The sequence below is a fragment of the Peromyscus californicus genome, unplaced genomic scaffold (genome assembly GCF_007827085.1).
Source record: "Peromyscus californicus insignis strain IS unplaced genomic scaffold, ASM782708v3 Scaffold_4__1_contigs__length_199733344, whole genome shotgun sequence".
In the NCBI taxonomy this organism is placed as follows: domain Eukaryota; kingdom Metazoa; phylum Chordata; class Mammalia; order Rodentia; family Cricetidae; genus Peromyscus; species Peromyscus californicus.
The window spans coordinates 35,650,215-35,663,778 of record NW_026294562.1 but is presented as its reverse complement, the minus strand read 5'-3'; the positions used below and the strand labels follow the sequence as shown (position 1 = coordinate 35,663,778).

Sequence of the window (13,564 nt, the reverse complement as noted above, 5' to 3'; positions counted from 1 at the left end):
ATACACCCGCTGAGTAGCCCTTGAAGGGCTAAATTGCAATTTGGGTTTTTCCTCGTAGCTTTGATGTGTTGCGTGGCAGGCAGGAAGAAGTGATCAGAAAGATGAAGTAGCATAAAAAGTAAGAACTTTCCATCAGGAATTTCGCTCTTAAGCCTTTCTGACCCATGTGGCTTTTTCCAAAGCAACGATGAGGACAGGAGGGGAAAGGTCCATTGAGGGGTCAGAATTCCTTGTCTCTCTGGACCCATCAAGTCTCCTAGCGCCTGTGCTTGCTAGTCTCAGTGTTTTCGAAAAGGCGTACATCCTTTTATATATTCTAAAGTGGTCAACAAGGGCAGCCCCCATCTTCTTGAGTTTGGATCAACTGCTCATTGACAACCTAGGGAGGGAAACTTGACCCCAAGTCCACTCTTGACCTGAAGTAAACACGAATTTTTTTCCTTCCAAACCAAGAATTAGTAACTCGGAAGTTTCTGTTCACCTCCCCCACCCCCACCCCCACCCCGGGTTCCACCTCATATCAACCTCTGGTGTGAGGAAATTGCAACTAAGTAGGGTGTATCACTCTCCACAGACCTCTCACTTTTTTCTGCCTTTCTGTCAGGAGAGTATAACATCTGTTTCTATGACCAGATGTGCTGGGTCTTTGGCAGGACTTTGATGATCACATTGCTTGCTGATTCAACCTGGGTCTGCTGGAACACTGAGAAGGGCTGAGAAAGTCTGTGGAGATTTAAAAGCTGGACCTTGAATAGTGGCTGTTGATTTCCATCTTCTTTAATCCCCTACCGGGTCATTGCCTAGTGGGGCTCATGTTGCGGGTAGATTGTTTTGTTTGGCTTTATGTTGTTGGGGAGGCAAATTTATAATGCTTCTGTTTCTTGACATCCTCCCCCCTTGAAAAAAACTTAAGAGTCTGGCAGCATTCTGCCTAACTTTCGGTGGGGTGGGGGCGGGGGCTCAGCAGGAAGGAAGAAATGGCTGGTTTTTGTCACCTGGTGCTCACAGGTGGTCTCAGCTGTGGCCATTTCTACCACCAGTGTGGAGTATGAGTTGCCTGTTGTTGACAGGCTTTGCATAGCTCATTTACATTGCCTGCTGGCTGCATTTGTGACATCCTGGTGTACATGACTACAGTAGACTTTCCCTAGTGCCCATTCCCAAACGCAGAGCTATGTGAATGGAACGCCTTGATTTCTGGGGAAGCAGAGCCCAGGGGCTCACAGCGCATGCTCCTCGAGCCTCAGCTACCTCCATTTAACTCTTGACTCTGGTGTCACCTGGCTGGGGGACTCTTAACTTCCCTGATCCTCAGTTTCCCCATGCACACAGTAGAATAGTTCCTCCCCCAGCCTGTGGCATTGTTGTCCTGGGCAGTTAATATAACCCCAGATTCTTTGAATAGTTTAGTGATTAATAATCAGACTCCCAGACTGTTTGCAGCTAATCACGCAGGTGAAGGGACCTCTGAACACTGGGAAGAAAGTGTCCTTGCTGATACTGGTTTCCATGGATTTAGTTCCAGAAACAGAAAATGCAGTCTCACCGGAACTGACTATTGAGCATGTCTTTAGTCGTACTGTAGGCAAAGGATTTCTAAATATTTCGGCATGAAGATATTCAGGGGCCGTTCCTCTTTCCCTGGCTTTTATTTATTTATTTGCTTATTGAGTGCTCCCTAAAAAGTGCCCCCCTAAGACTCATTTTGTTTGTTCCTGCATTTTTAGGTACTTTCTGGAGATCATATACTAAATTTCTCACCACTGCATGTTCTGTGTATATTTCATGTTAGTGATCCTCTAGAAAAAGCAACTGACTCTATTTATATTTTTTATTTCTCTTACCAAACTTGGTTCTCAAGTAGGAGGCGCTCAAATTAGGAGGGCCTTAATTAGATACAGTGTCATATTTTTGGTTCATTTTAGAAAATGCTACTGGGAAAAAAAATGTACATCTTGATGTGTTGAGGTTTCTCCAGCATCAGAGGCAGTTACTAATACAGTAACTCAGCCCCACCTGAAGAAATGCCCCCTGTACTAAACTCCAGCTAACACCCCCATCCAGTGTTAGGGTTCCAACGGCTACGTAGCTGGACAGTATATTGAGTGAGTGTGTCTATATTTAAGAGATACATAAGAAGAATGAATCACCACTCAAGAATAGTTGTTTAAAAGTCCTTGAATGATTCTGGGACAGATGTGGCTTGATATTTCCATAAAGATGTAAGATAATTTAGGTGACTATTTACTGCTTTGTATTTTAAAGCATGACAATTTAAAAATGTGAGCCCGCAGAGTGATTCACAAATGGATGGCTGTTAGGTGGTACAAGGCTGTGGCTGCTGGTTCCTATCTTGTTATTTCTTCCAGGTAGAAAACTTTGATCTCAAGTCACACTGAAGGCTTTGTTCTGACTTAGTGAACTTACTTTGTCTTTGGCTTCTTTTGAAGGCCTTTAACTCCCAACTCTCCTTCTATATATTTACCCCGAGACACTCTTGTTTCTTTGGAAGGGATTCATCTTCCACTGCACCCGTACCTTTTCAAATTGCCATGAGATTCCCTGGGAAATAGGTGGTGACCCACCTAGCAGAGTTCTCCCAAGTCTCAGGAACCAGCCTCTAGTTAGCAGGATGACAGGTTCCTAGGGACAGCCCTGAAGGGCTAGGCTTTGGCTCTGCCTGGTCTGGTGTCCTGTGACTCGGATGCAGCAGCACTGGTGACAGAAAGACCTCCAGCCTGCAGATACGGATCCCACATGGGCCACAGTTTCAGGAGGAACTTCTTGATGCTGCAGGACTGCCTTAGATAGGGTGGGTAGTCCTTTCCCATGTTAAAATCATGCGCACTAAATTTTATCTATCGATTCTACAAACTCTTCAGAGAATGAATCCAGTCTCATTTCAAGAAATGTCCTTTAAAAGTGGTTATAAACTGGCCTATCCAGCCCAGGACCACATTCTTCAGGTAGAAACACCACCCCCCTTTATTTTCTGAGTGACACTCGGACCCCTCCCTAGATACATTTTACTCTTGTATTGCCCCATTTGAGACGTACACCCAGGCACTGTGCTCTGAGAGGATGGGTTAGCTTGCTTGCTTAGTTCTGTGCACATGGCTCAAGAGTTGCTTTGCTTTTTCTAGCATCCTTGACACAGAGCCAACTGATACTGAACAGGTGACACATAGGCCATCCATGTCTTTTCTCAAAAACTGCCAAGTTTAGCCTTGAGCTAAGTAAATGTTGCTGTTGTTCAACAGTTATATACTGAGTATACAGTGCTGCTCCATCTTGAGGAGCTTGTCCTCATCGTTAATGTTACTTGTTTCTTATTCTTTAAACAAGTATTTACTTGTCCTCCTGAGGTTTTTTTTTTTTTTTTAAAGCTCAAGATGTGACATAAACACTGGACGGTGGTGGCACATGCCTTTAATTCCAGCGCTTGGGAGGCAGAGGCAGGTAGATCTCTGTGAGTTTGAGGCCAGCCTGGTCTACAGAGCGAGATCCAGGACAACTAGGACTGTTACACAGAGAAACCCTGTCTGGAAAACAAACACACGCGAACACACAAAAAAAGATGTGACATAAACTATGGCTGAAATGTTTGTAAAGGGACAGGGACAGGACTCTGTGACATGCCCTTGCCATCGGTACAGGCTGATGTGAATATATTGACTAGTAATCCTTGAAGTTGTTTAAATGCCATTGAACCCACGTGGCCAAGCTATCATGTCACCCACGTTCATCTGTCCCTTCTCAAGGTTATCAAGAAAGACTGAAACCAAATACACCATGTTTGTAGACTTTCCCATCTATCAACCTAGAAACCCTGCTGAAAATGGGAAATGAGGTTAGCCTGCCCGCCATGGCTTTTTCAGAGACACCCCCTGCTAGTACTTAATGATGTTATTTATCTTTGCTAAATAGCCCCCTGGCCTCTGAGTAATTTAGTCTAAGTTCTCAACAAGGGTCAACATGAAGCCTTACAGTCTCGGGTTTCATTTCCCATTTCAAAACGGGGACATTTTGCTGCTCTCCAACCTCTGCCTCCATTTCCACTGTCTGATTTCCTGCGTATTGTTGGCAGAAGCAATCTACACTCTTTCAGCATGTAATTATGTTGCAACTGGTCACTTGAACTCATTTGAAGCACCTTGATATGTTCTGAAGCACCTTGATATGTGGTGAAGACTCACATTTAAGCAGTCGGTTCTCCAGAAGGGCTGGGCTCTGGTTCAGCGCCATTGCTTCCTTTCAAGGTTTTTCTCTCTCAGAGCTCTTCTTAAAAGTTCACTGGGGTGTGCCCTGGGTCCAAGTCTTCTGTTGGAGGCTTCTAGCCAGGGGACGGCTCACACCGCGGTGCTTACTTGCCTTTCGAAACAGACTTATAAATAAAGTACGTCTGCAAACCCAAATCTTGGGCATAATTTAGCATAATTTATATATATCAACTCTCCTATCAGGAGCTTCTGCTCTGTTTTTATTGTACCTTGCTTTTCAAATCTGTGTTCTCATCCCTGAAGACTTAGGAACCAGTGGTGGATGGTGTGCACACATGTTAACCAGCACTAGGAGGCCGAGGCACAAAGATAGCCAATTTGAGGCCAGGCTGGGCAACATAATGAGACCTTGTCTCCAAAAACATAAAAAAAAAAAAATCCACTAAGAATAATGACCACAAAAAAGCAAACCAAAAAACTCCAAGAATCTGGAAGCAGAATATGCATTTATACATACTGATTTTTTTTAAACCTCTCTTGTTCACTGTGTATGTAGTTTGAAGATGAATGACTTGAAGGTGCATTCCGTGAGACCTGCCGTCTGCACAGGGTGTGGACCTTAGGTCCAACTCTGAAGATGGCATGAAGCAATGGGGAAGGTGGGAGGTTCTTCTGCTTGGCTAGTCGGATCCATGGCTACAGTGCTACCATACATACAGTGCAGGAGGCAAGGTAGGAGTGTTAGCTATGTATCTCCTGCCTTCCTGGGTATATATTCCTCCGACCCTTCCAATTTTAATTGGTAAATTGATGGATGGTACAGGCCTCTACTTGATCTGCATTTAGTGCTTTTGGCATTGGGGAAATCATCTACCCATCCTGGAAATATTCCCTGTGCTGTTTTCAGTTCCAGCGATGGACTGCTAAATCTAGCTATAGGGTCCTCTTCCCGGGTCCCTCTCCCACCTCCTCTGCTCTGCACCTTGCAGGAAAGACACTGTCATGATAGTGATGCCACATAGGGAAGGCGGGGAAGGGCAGGGTCATGAGAGCCCCGCTACACCGGAAATGCACCGAGGTTTGTTTTTGTTTTTGAGGAAAACAGTCATCATGGCACTTTTGTGAAAGATAAACACTTCTCTGAAAGATAAACAACAGCAAAACAGGCAGTGTTTCTTTACATTGTAACACTTTTTAAAGGATATGGCGTGTTCTAAACCCAATCACAACTGTCCTTGTTTAATCCCTACATACACTAGAAAGTATCTCGTAGCATCCCTTATTTCAGGTTGGGCCGAGCCACTACTGGTGAAGACTCACATTTAAGCAGTCGGTTCTCCAGAAGGGCTGGGCTCTGGTTCAGCGCCATTGCTTCCTTTCAAGGTTTTTCTCTCTCAGAGCTCTTCTTAAAAGTTCACTGGGGTGTGCCCTGGGTCCAAGTCTTCTGTTGGAGGCTTCTAGCCAGGGGACGGCTCACACCGCGGTGCTTACTTGCCTTTCGAAACAGACTTATAAATAAAGTACGTCTGCAAACCCAAATCTTGGGCATAATTTAGCATCCATTGCGGATTGCGCTTTTATACTTTTTCCCCAAGCCAGTCAGATTCCTCACCTATATCGGAATGACTGGACTTTGTTCTGGTAGAATCTCCTTTGTTTAGTACCTGGCCCCTCCCTTAGATTGCAGCCCCTGTTGGTCTCAGATCATAGAACGAACCGGGTCTGGCTCTCTCTGAATCACTTACAATATATTTTATAAAATGCCGGGGATGGTATTTGTCCTTCCTGGCTTTCTCTCCCTCTGCTGCTGGGCCTTCTGAGCAGACCCGGGCCTGCTTTGGCTTCTGTGTCCACATCATCAGCCTGAGACCCCTAATATGAAACAGTAGAAGTCTCCCCTCCGCACCTCACTTCTGACACTCAGAAACAAAGTTCCCTCCCCACACAAGGTCTCCAAGGCAAGCGTTCTGCATCTTCACGCACTGTCTCCTTGAGACCATGGAACCCCTGGCCTGGAACAGCTGCCGCTTGTGTGGGAGGCCAGCCTCTCGTCGCTTACAGTCTTCGTCGCTTACTGTCTTAACTTCTTTCCTAGGCACATAACTAATCATGTCTTCCTGTTCTTCAAAAGCTTCCAGACTTCTGGCTTTGGGAAAGTAGGTTCCCAGGTTCCGAACCTAGCAACCTTACAGTTTAGTTTTCCAGCCTGGCCCTCTCGTTCTCACTTGGATTTCCGATATTCTGGCTAATGCTGTGTATTTGGAATTCTGCATGTACTTTTTTTTTTTTTTTTGGTTTTTCGAGACAGGGTTTCTCTGTGTAGCTTTGCGCCTTTCCTGGGACTCACTTGGTAGCCCAGGCTGGCCTTGAACTCACAGAGATCCGCCTGGCTCTGCCTCCTGAGTGCTGGGATTAAAGGCGTGCGCCACCACCGCCCCGCTGCATGTACTTTTATACCCCTGCTGTGTAGTGTATGCTGACCCTGTCCAGTGGCCTCCTGCTGTGGGTGAAGCGAGCAGTGGCCATGCAGAGGTGGGCTAGCTTGGGTTTAATCTAGAGCATAGTCTGGATGGGATGGAGGGCTTTCCCACAGTGTTGCCCTGCTGATGGGTGCCTTCCTGTGCCTCCACACAGAAGGTCGCCTATCTGTCAGTGTCCAAAATTGTCAGGTAACCCTCAGAGAGTGGCTGAAATCCATTGGCAGTCAAGAGCACTTATTCATTGATCTGTTGAAAATAAGGGGTCAGGAAAGGAGCGCCTAGTTTGTGACGGTAAACCAAGCTGCTGCATGGAATCCGTTCATGTGGTGTGGTGGGCACTGTGACGAAAACCACCTTCCCTAGTGCATAGTCAGGAGTTGTCTGGGTAAGTATTATCCCTAATGTACACATGAGAGGCCAAAACAAGATAACACATCCCTAACACGGCTTCTCGTTCTCCACTACCTTCGGAACTACCAATGGGACACTAGGTGTGGATGGAAATGGAACAGGGGAACGGGGAGAAAGGGCCCTAAGACGTTAGGAAGCCATGTCCCACTCCCGTCACTTTGGAGAAACGTGTATCATTGCGGAATGATACCTTGTATGATCTTCTCAACCCGGCTGACTCTCAGGGAAATGAATTGCTCCAGGTCACCCAGCCTGAGAGGAAGGAGCTGGGCTGGAGGACACAGGTCTTCTGACTCTAGTGTTCTTTTTACTCTGCCGCAGGTGTAACGTGGAGAAGGTGCCCTGTAATTCTCAGTTGGAAATAGAAGGAAACAGGTCAGGACCTGCCTTGTATTCCCATGTCTCTAAACCACAGGTATCCTTTGGTACACAAAGCAAACCGATGCCTAGACTTGGTCTTTGGAAACAAATTTATCTAGTCGCCACTCCCCTGCCCCCAGTCGCCTCTACTTGGAATGGCGTTGCAGGCACACATATTCTTAAATACCTGCCATGCTTTTGAGGTTGTTGTACGGTGTGCTTACCTGGAAGAGCCTGCTTGTACATACATGCATGTCTTACAAAGGTGGCAGGAGCCATCTGGAAGCCTGCCCAGCCTACAGCACCTCAGAGGTAGGTCTCTGCCTCCTCTGCCCCGCTCGGCCCCTCATCCTGGTATATGTCCTATGTAACTCTGTGCTGCCCAGGTGTTGACACTTGACGCCAAGCCCTCGAGGAGACCTGATGTGTGTGCCATGAAGTTGAGTGCATGTGCATACAGCTGTGCATCCTGGAGTTGACTGCAGTTGGCATGAGGGTTGGAGGGGCTGCTGCTTCTTGCATTTACTCCTGAGTGTGTGCTAGGCTGGATTTCAGGCTGTGACCTTTGAGCCTCCCATTGTGATGAGTCCTAAGCTTCCTCGGCCAGTCTGTCTAACTTTCATGTGCCTCTGCCTCGGCTGGGTGGAAATCAGAAGCCTAAAGAGGCTAGATCTGGATGATGTTGGTTGATGGGACATGGATGGGTGCCATGCCCAGTTAAGAGTTATCAGGACGTCGCGTGTGGTATTTTCCTTCGCTTCGGTCAAGCTGACTTGTTGAAATGATCGTGGTAGTGCTTTGCCTCCTGTCTTAGAGTTTTGTCAAATGAGCCAGTAATGCTGTCTACACCCTAACCCTAGCCCAGTCAATGCGGGATCTAATCTAGAGCCCAAAAGAAGAGAACTGAGGTTGTATCCTGTATTTCAGAATGAACAGGTATTGATTTGTAGCCTTTTAAAATTGGGCCTGAAGCACATATCTGTAGAGATGAAACTTGGGCCAGATTGTTGGTGCTCAGTAAGCAGTGTCCAATCCTAGAAAGCACACATACCACGGTGCCTGCTGAGCACTGCCAGTTATGCTCTGTTTCTGGCATCAAGAGAAAGGATTCAGGGTGACTTGAAACAACAGTGACTCTGTAAGATTGGGCTGTTTACATAACAAAGTGACTTGTGTGGACCTAGAAAGGAAGCCTGATGGTCTAAATGGCAAAGTGGGGGCTAAACAACCCCCTCCCCAGAGCAGGCTTTCATCTGAGTTCCTTTTTCCTTTTCTCCTCCCCCTCTCCTCCAGCATGGCAGTCACATGACCGTGAAAAAGTGGATTAATGACTTTAAAGGCTATTGCAAACCCCTGATGTCATGACTGGGCTTTCTGAGGGCGGAGAATATAACCTTATGCAGTTAGGACCTGGATAAATCCATTTTCACTAAATACACATTCAAATGGTCATTTCCAGAGGTTAGAAGAGGCTTGGCTCGCTTGCTTCTGTGGGGGCTCTTCTTTTTTTTTTTTTTTTTTTTTTTTTTGGTTTTTTTCGAGACAGGGTTTCTCTGTGTAGTTTTGGTGCCTGTCCTGGATCTCACTCTGTAGTCCAGGCTAGCCTCGAACTCACAGAGATCCGCCTGGCTCTGCCTCCCGAGTGCTGGGATTAAAGCTGTCGCCGCCACCACCCGGCCCATGGGGGCTCTTTAGAGCTGGTGTCCTCCCATACTGCCCCCAGTGTTTCCTCGTCCCCTAAGCCTGAGCTAATTGTGTGGCATTGAAGTTGTTTTTATGATAAATTAGCCTTCTTTAGAGCAATTGCTCAAAAATCCTTTCTTTCTGTTCAAAAGCCCAACGTTTTCGGTGTCAGTCTCTGTGTAAGTATTGAAAGCGGGGAGCGGGGAGAGAGAAAAAAGAAAACAGATTGCCTTCTGGCACTGCTACAAGGTCTGTGTCAACAAGTCGGGCAGACACCTGGCCCCGGGGACAATATGGGAGGACACCAGCTTCAAAGAGCCCCCCCAGAAGCAAGGTGGAGGGATGGGGGGAGTGGAATGCATCCGCTGGCTTGTGGGTGGCACAGGGATTGGGTTGGAGTGAGCCTGAGAGATTAGGGTGTGCAAACCAAAGTACTCAGTAATGTGGGTGTGAGCAGCTAGGCAAGGAGGTGTGGGTCAGCAGACCGCTTCTAGAGACCACGTGTCCCGGTACAGCTAGGCTTCCCTGTCTAAAACAAGAGCAGCCAGCCCCGTGGGAAGCAGCTGAGCAGACCTGGAAAGCTGTGCACTCCAAAGTGAAGAACCTGAGTGTGGTCTTCAAGAACTCGAATCTCCAAGGCAGCTTCTGTGCCTGTCCTTGCAGTTGGCTGTCCTGTGTCCCACGTTGAGGACGCAGATGAGGATACATCTGGGTTCTTGCCGAGAGGGTGCAGTGGCCAGTGTGTGGTGTGCACTGTGGGTGGTGGGATGGATGCTGCCCACAGGGGGAACTGGCTACGCTATAACAAAAAAGAGAGGTTTGGGGATAGCGCTGTTGGGGATAGCACCCTGATTACATTGTGAGGCTGGGAGTGGATGAGGCATGCTGGAGGGGTGTTGCTAGGTGAAGGGGGGAAGCATCATTCTAATAAGCAAGTGGTCTTGGGGAGGAAGATGGCGGAATACATGCTCAGAATGTCTGGTAGACTTCAGCAGACTGAGTCTGAGGTGGGATCCTCAGAGCTCTTGGCTCTGTTTCCTGAGTGGCGAATGAAGGTTCTGTGCCATTTATAGAAAAGTAGGTGAAAGGAAAGTGTATCCATGTGGCAGTGTGGATACACATTTCTGCATACATGTGTGTGTGTGTGTGTGTGTGTGTGTGTGTGTGTGTGTGTGGTGACCCAGTCCCATAGACTCCACAACGGGACACTTAGGTCTTCTCGGTCGCTGTTAACGGCCCTGGATGTCATGATTATATCATTAGTATTGACGGCTCTTTCAGAACCAGCCAGCAAATTCTTTTAGACAAAACCTATTTTTAGCACCCTTGGCATTAGACATTCTATATTTCTTTAAATGGAGGGGGAAGGCTGCTAGAATGGCTCTCACGCCCAGACATCTTTGCATTTAGAAGCTTCAATTGGATTCCAGAAGAATTACCATGAAGTAGCATCATGACTAGGTAGGGGCATTTAGACAGAATTCAAGTTCTCGTGCTGAGAAGTTCCTCATTCCCTGTCAGCTACTTTGGCCCTCACACAGTGCTGCCAGTTTGTCTCATGGACTAGCAAGCTAGTGAGGTCATAGCTTGGTGTTTTGTCAAGAAAATGCCTCCTGGAGCAGGACTTCCAACGCTTGTCTTAGAGATATCCAGTGCAGCTACAGAGTTGGGGTTGGGGGGTGATATTGCTGTCAACAGTCTTAATTTTCCTTAGCCCAGCATTTCCCAAACTCATTTGTTCAGTGAACTCTCTTTCCAGGAAACACTGCTAATAGCCCTGTAGGTTGGCATGCTATGGCGCACCCTTTGAACAATGCTGAGTTAGAGCTCTCATACTTCATTTAGAAGGTGTGCAGGTAAATGTGGGCTCTGGTGTCTTACTTCACCCTCATTACAAGCACCGCTGATCTAAGTGTTGCTGGGGCAGGCTGCTGTGACTCCTGGTGACTTGACACTTAGGGTACTCATCCAGTTATCCCTCCATGCAGAAGGTGGGTGGACAAAGACACTTAGTCCCTCTGCTTTCTGAGGCACAGAAGGTTCCCTGGTTGTGCTTTGTTTTGTTGTTTGTAAACCTGGCACAAGCTAAGGTCATCTGAGAAGAGGGAACCTTAATTGAGAAAATGCTCCATAAAATTGGCTTGTAGGCAAGCCTTGATGATTGATGTGGGAGGGTCCAGCCTACTGTGGGTAGTGCCACCCCTGGGCAGGTAGTCCTGGAGTGTCTATGAAAGCAGGCTGAGTTGAACAGTGGTGGCACGCTCCTCTAATGCCAGCACTCAGGAGGCAGAGACAGGCAGATCTCTGAGTTCAGGGCCAGCCTTGTCTACAGAGCGAGTTTCAGGACAGCCAGGACACAGAGAAACCCTGTCTCAAAAAAAGGGGGGGGGGGGTGCAGGGAGCAGGATGAACAAGCCAGTAAGTAGCATTTCTCCATGGCCTCCGCTTCAGTTCCTACATCTGGGTTCCTGCCTTGACTTCCCTCAGTGATGGAGGGCAACCTGAGAGGTGTATGTAAGATGAAATGAACCCTTGGCTTCCCAAGATCCTTTTGGCCACCGTGTTCTAGCCCAGCAACAGAAAACAAAAGAAGACAAAAGACCTCCTCTAGCTTCCAATATTACTCTGACCCTACAGGCCTTCTCTTCCTCTCAGGCTCCAGGCCAGCACCTACATGAATGACCCCTCAGGAAGCAGAAGGAACTCCTATTGGAAATAGCGGAATGTATCCTTTTATTAGGGATGATGCTATCTTCAAACTCAACTCCATGAACATTTTGATCAAAAAATGGATTGATATTGAAGATAGCAGATAATAGGTAGATTTTTATATACATAAACCCTTTTGTGTTCCTGGGACCAATCTGTCTCACTCCAGAGTTCACCAAATGCTACTGTAGGAAAAGGCCCTCAGAGACCTGCCATGACCCACCCATTTAAACAGAAGCAGCCTCTGAACCATGGCCGCCTCAGGTAGAGAAACATTAGAGTTTGTTTGTTTCTAGAAGTTTTGTGTCACAAATCAACCAAAAGCTTGGAAGCATGTCTACCATACAGAAGTAAAGATATTGTACAAGATCAAAGGGCAGAATACTCAGAAGGCGAGAGTCATTCTGTCCTTACATTTTGAAAGGACAGTGTCTCAGGTTCCCAGGAAGAAATGGTGAAAGTCCAGGAGCTGGCAGGCTAGGGAGGTGGCAGGCCATTTAGCTGTCACACCAGACAGAGGGAGGTGAGAATTCATACCTTTTCTTGCTATTATGAAATGTCAAGTGAGGGGAAAAAATATATGTAGGAAACTAGACGGCCTCTGTCAGTATTTCTAAAAGTCAAGTGATAGGTGGTAAATCTACTAAAAATGCCTCAAGATGCCTGTCAAGAAAATACAAGAGCCAGACATGGTGGTCTATGCCTGCAATTCGGTACCCGGGAGGATGATGCAAAAGAATTGGGAGTTGAGGGCCATCAAAAATATAAAGTGAAGAAAGAAAATACTTGTAAGGGTATGTCCTTTTCCAAGCCTCTCTGGCAGTGGTAGATATTGTAAGTGCATTAGATTCTTATGGTTGCAGTATCCTAGGTAAAGTTGTCATGTAATTATTCCATTTATTCATTTTTGCTTTATTGGTCAAATGTAAAGGAGTCAGTAGTGAAACATGCTGTTCATTTGATAGAAATCTAAGCTGACCATGTTTTGATACTTGTATGTCATTTTGTTAGGGAAAATAAAATGTAATTCTTGACCTACAGCACACTTTTGAACAAGGTAGCCCCGATCCAAGCATTGAGACCCACTTTGTGGGTGACCTGGTTCAGAGTTGAGTTGGATTATAAATCTTGCTGCAGAGTATGTTCCTACTGTGAATGCAAAGTTGTCCCATATCTCCTCAGATCTCTTTCTCCTATGCTTATCTCAAAACTTGCAGGACAGACTACACTTACAAGTTTATAACCTCTGGGTTTTTTTTGTTGTTGTTGTTCTGTTTTGTTTTTTAATTCCATAACAAACACCCTTTCCCCCATTCTTTTAAACTCCTCAGCATCCCATCACTGGACTGTTTGACTTAAATTATTTCCAATTATCCTACAATGACCGTCTTGAGCATCTTGGTCTTCCTCAGGCTCACTGAGCCATGACTGACACCTGGGTCTGACCTCCCAGGCTCTGGTGCCATACAATCAGTACGGGATGTGATTTTGTTTCTAATAGCTGGGTGGGTAGCTATTAAAACTACCCTACATATCAAGGAAGAATACAGATGCCTGCACTTCGTTCCTCGGTTGTCAAGAAACAGGAGTCTGCCGTGGGAAAGAAGCCAGGCCCTCCCTCAGCAGCGCCACCTGACCTCGCCCACTCCAAGGACTCTGATGCACCCTTCTAATTATTATCGCCTCCTCTGGATGGGACAA

The 13,564-nt window shown here is 46.6% G+C and overlaps 1 protein-coding gene across 8 annotated transcripts in view; it reads left to right on the top strand.

The window, feature by feature from the left end:
* The window catches only part of Smarca2 (SWI/SNF related, matrix associated, actin dependent regulator of chromatin, subfamily a, member 2), a 172,315-nt gene that overhangs the window by 146,400 nt on the left and 12,351 nt on the right, over window positions 1–13,564 (top strand). For 6 of the 8 annotated variants that reach the window (XM_052714355.1, XM_052714359.1, XM_052714357.1 and 3 more), the window contains exon 29: window positions 7,433–7,486. The exons of the other annotated variants lie outside the window; for them this stretch is intronic. In XM_052714355.1, the coding sequence (XP_052570315.1) occupies window positions 7,433–7,486 (54 nt within the window). The remainder of the gene's footprint in view (window positions 1–7,432; window positions 7,487–13,564) is intronic. 8 annotated transcript variants of the gene reach the window in all.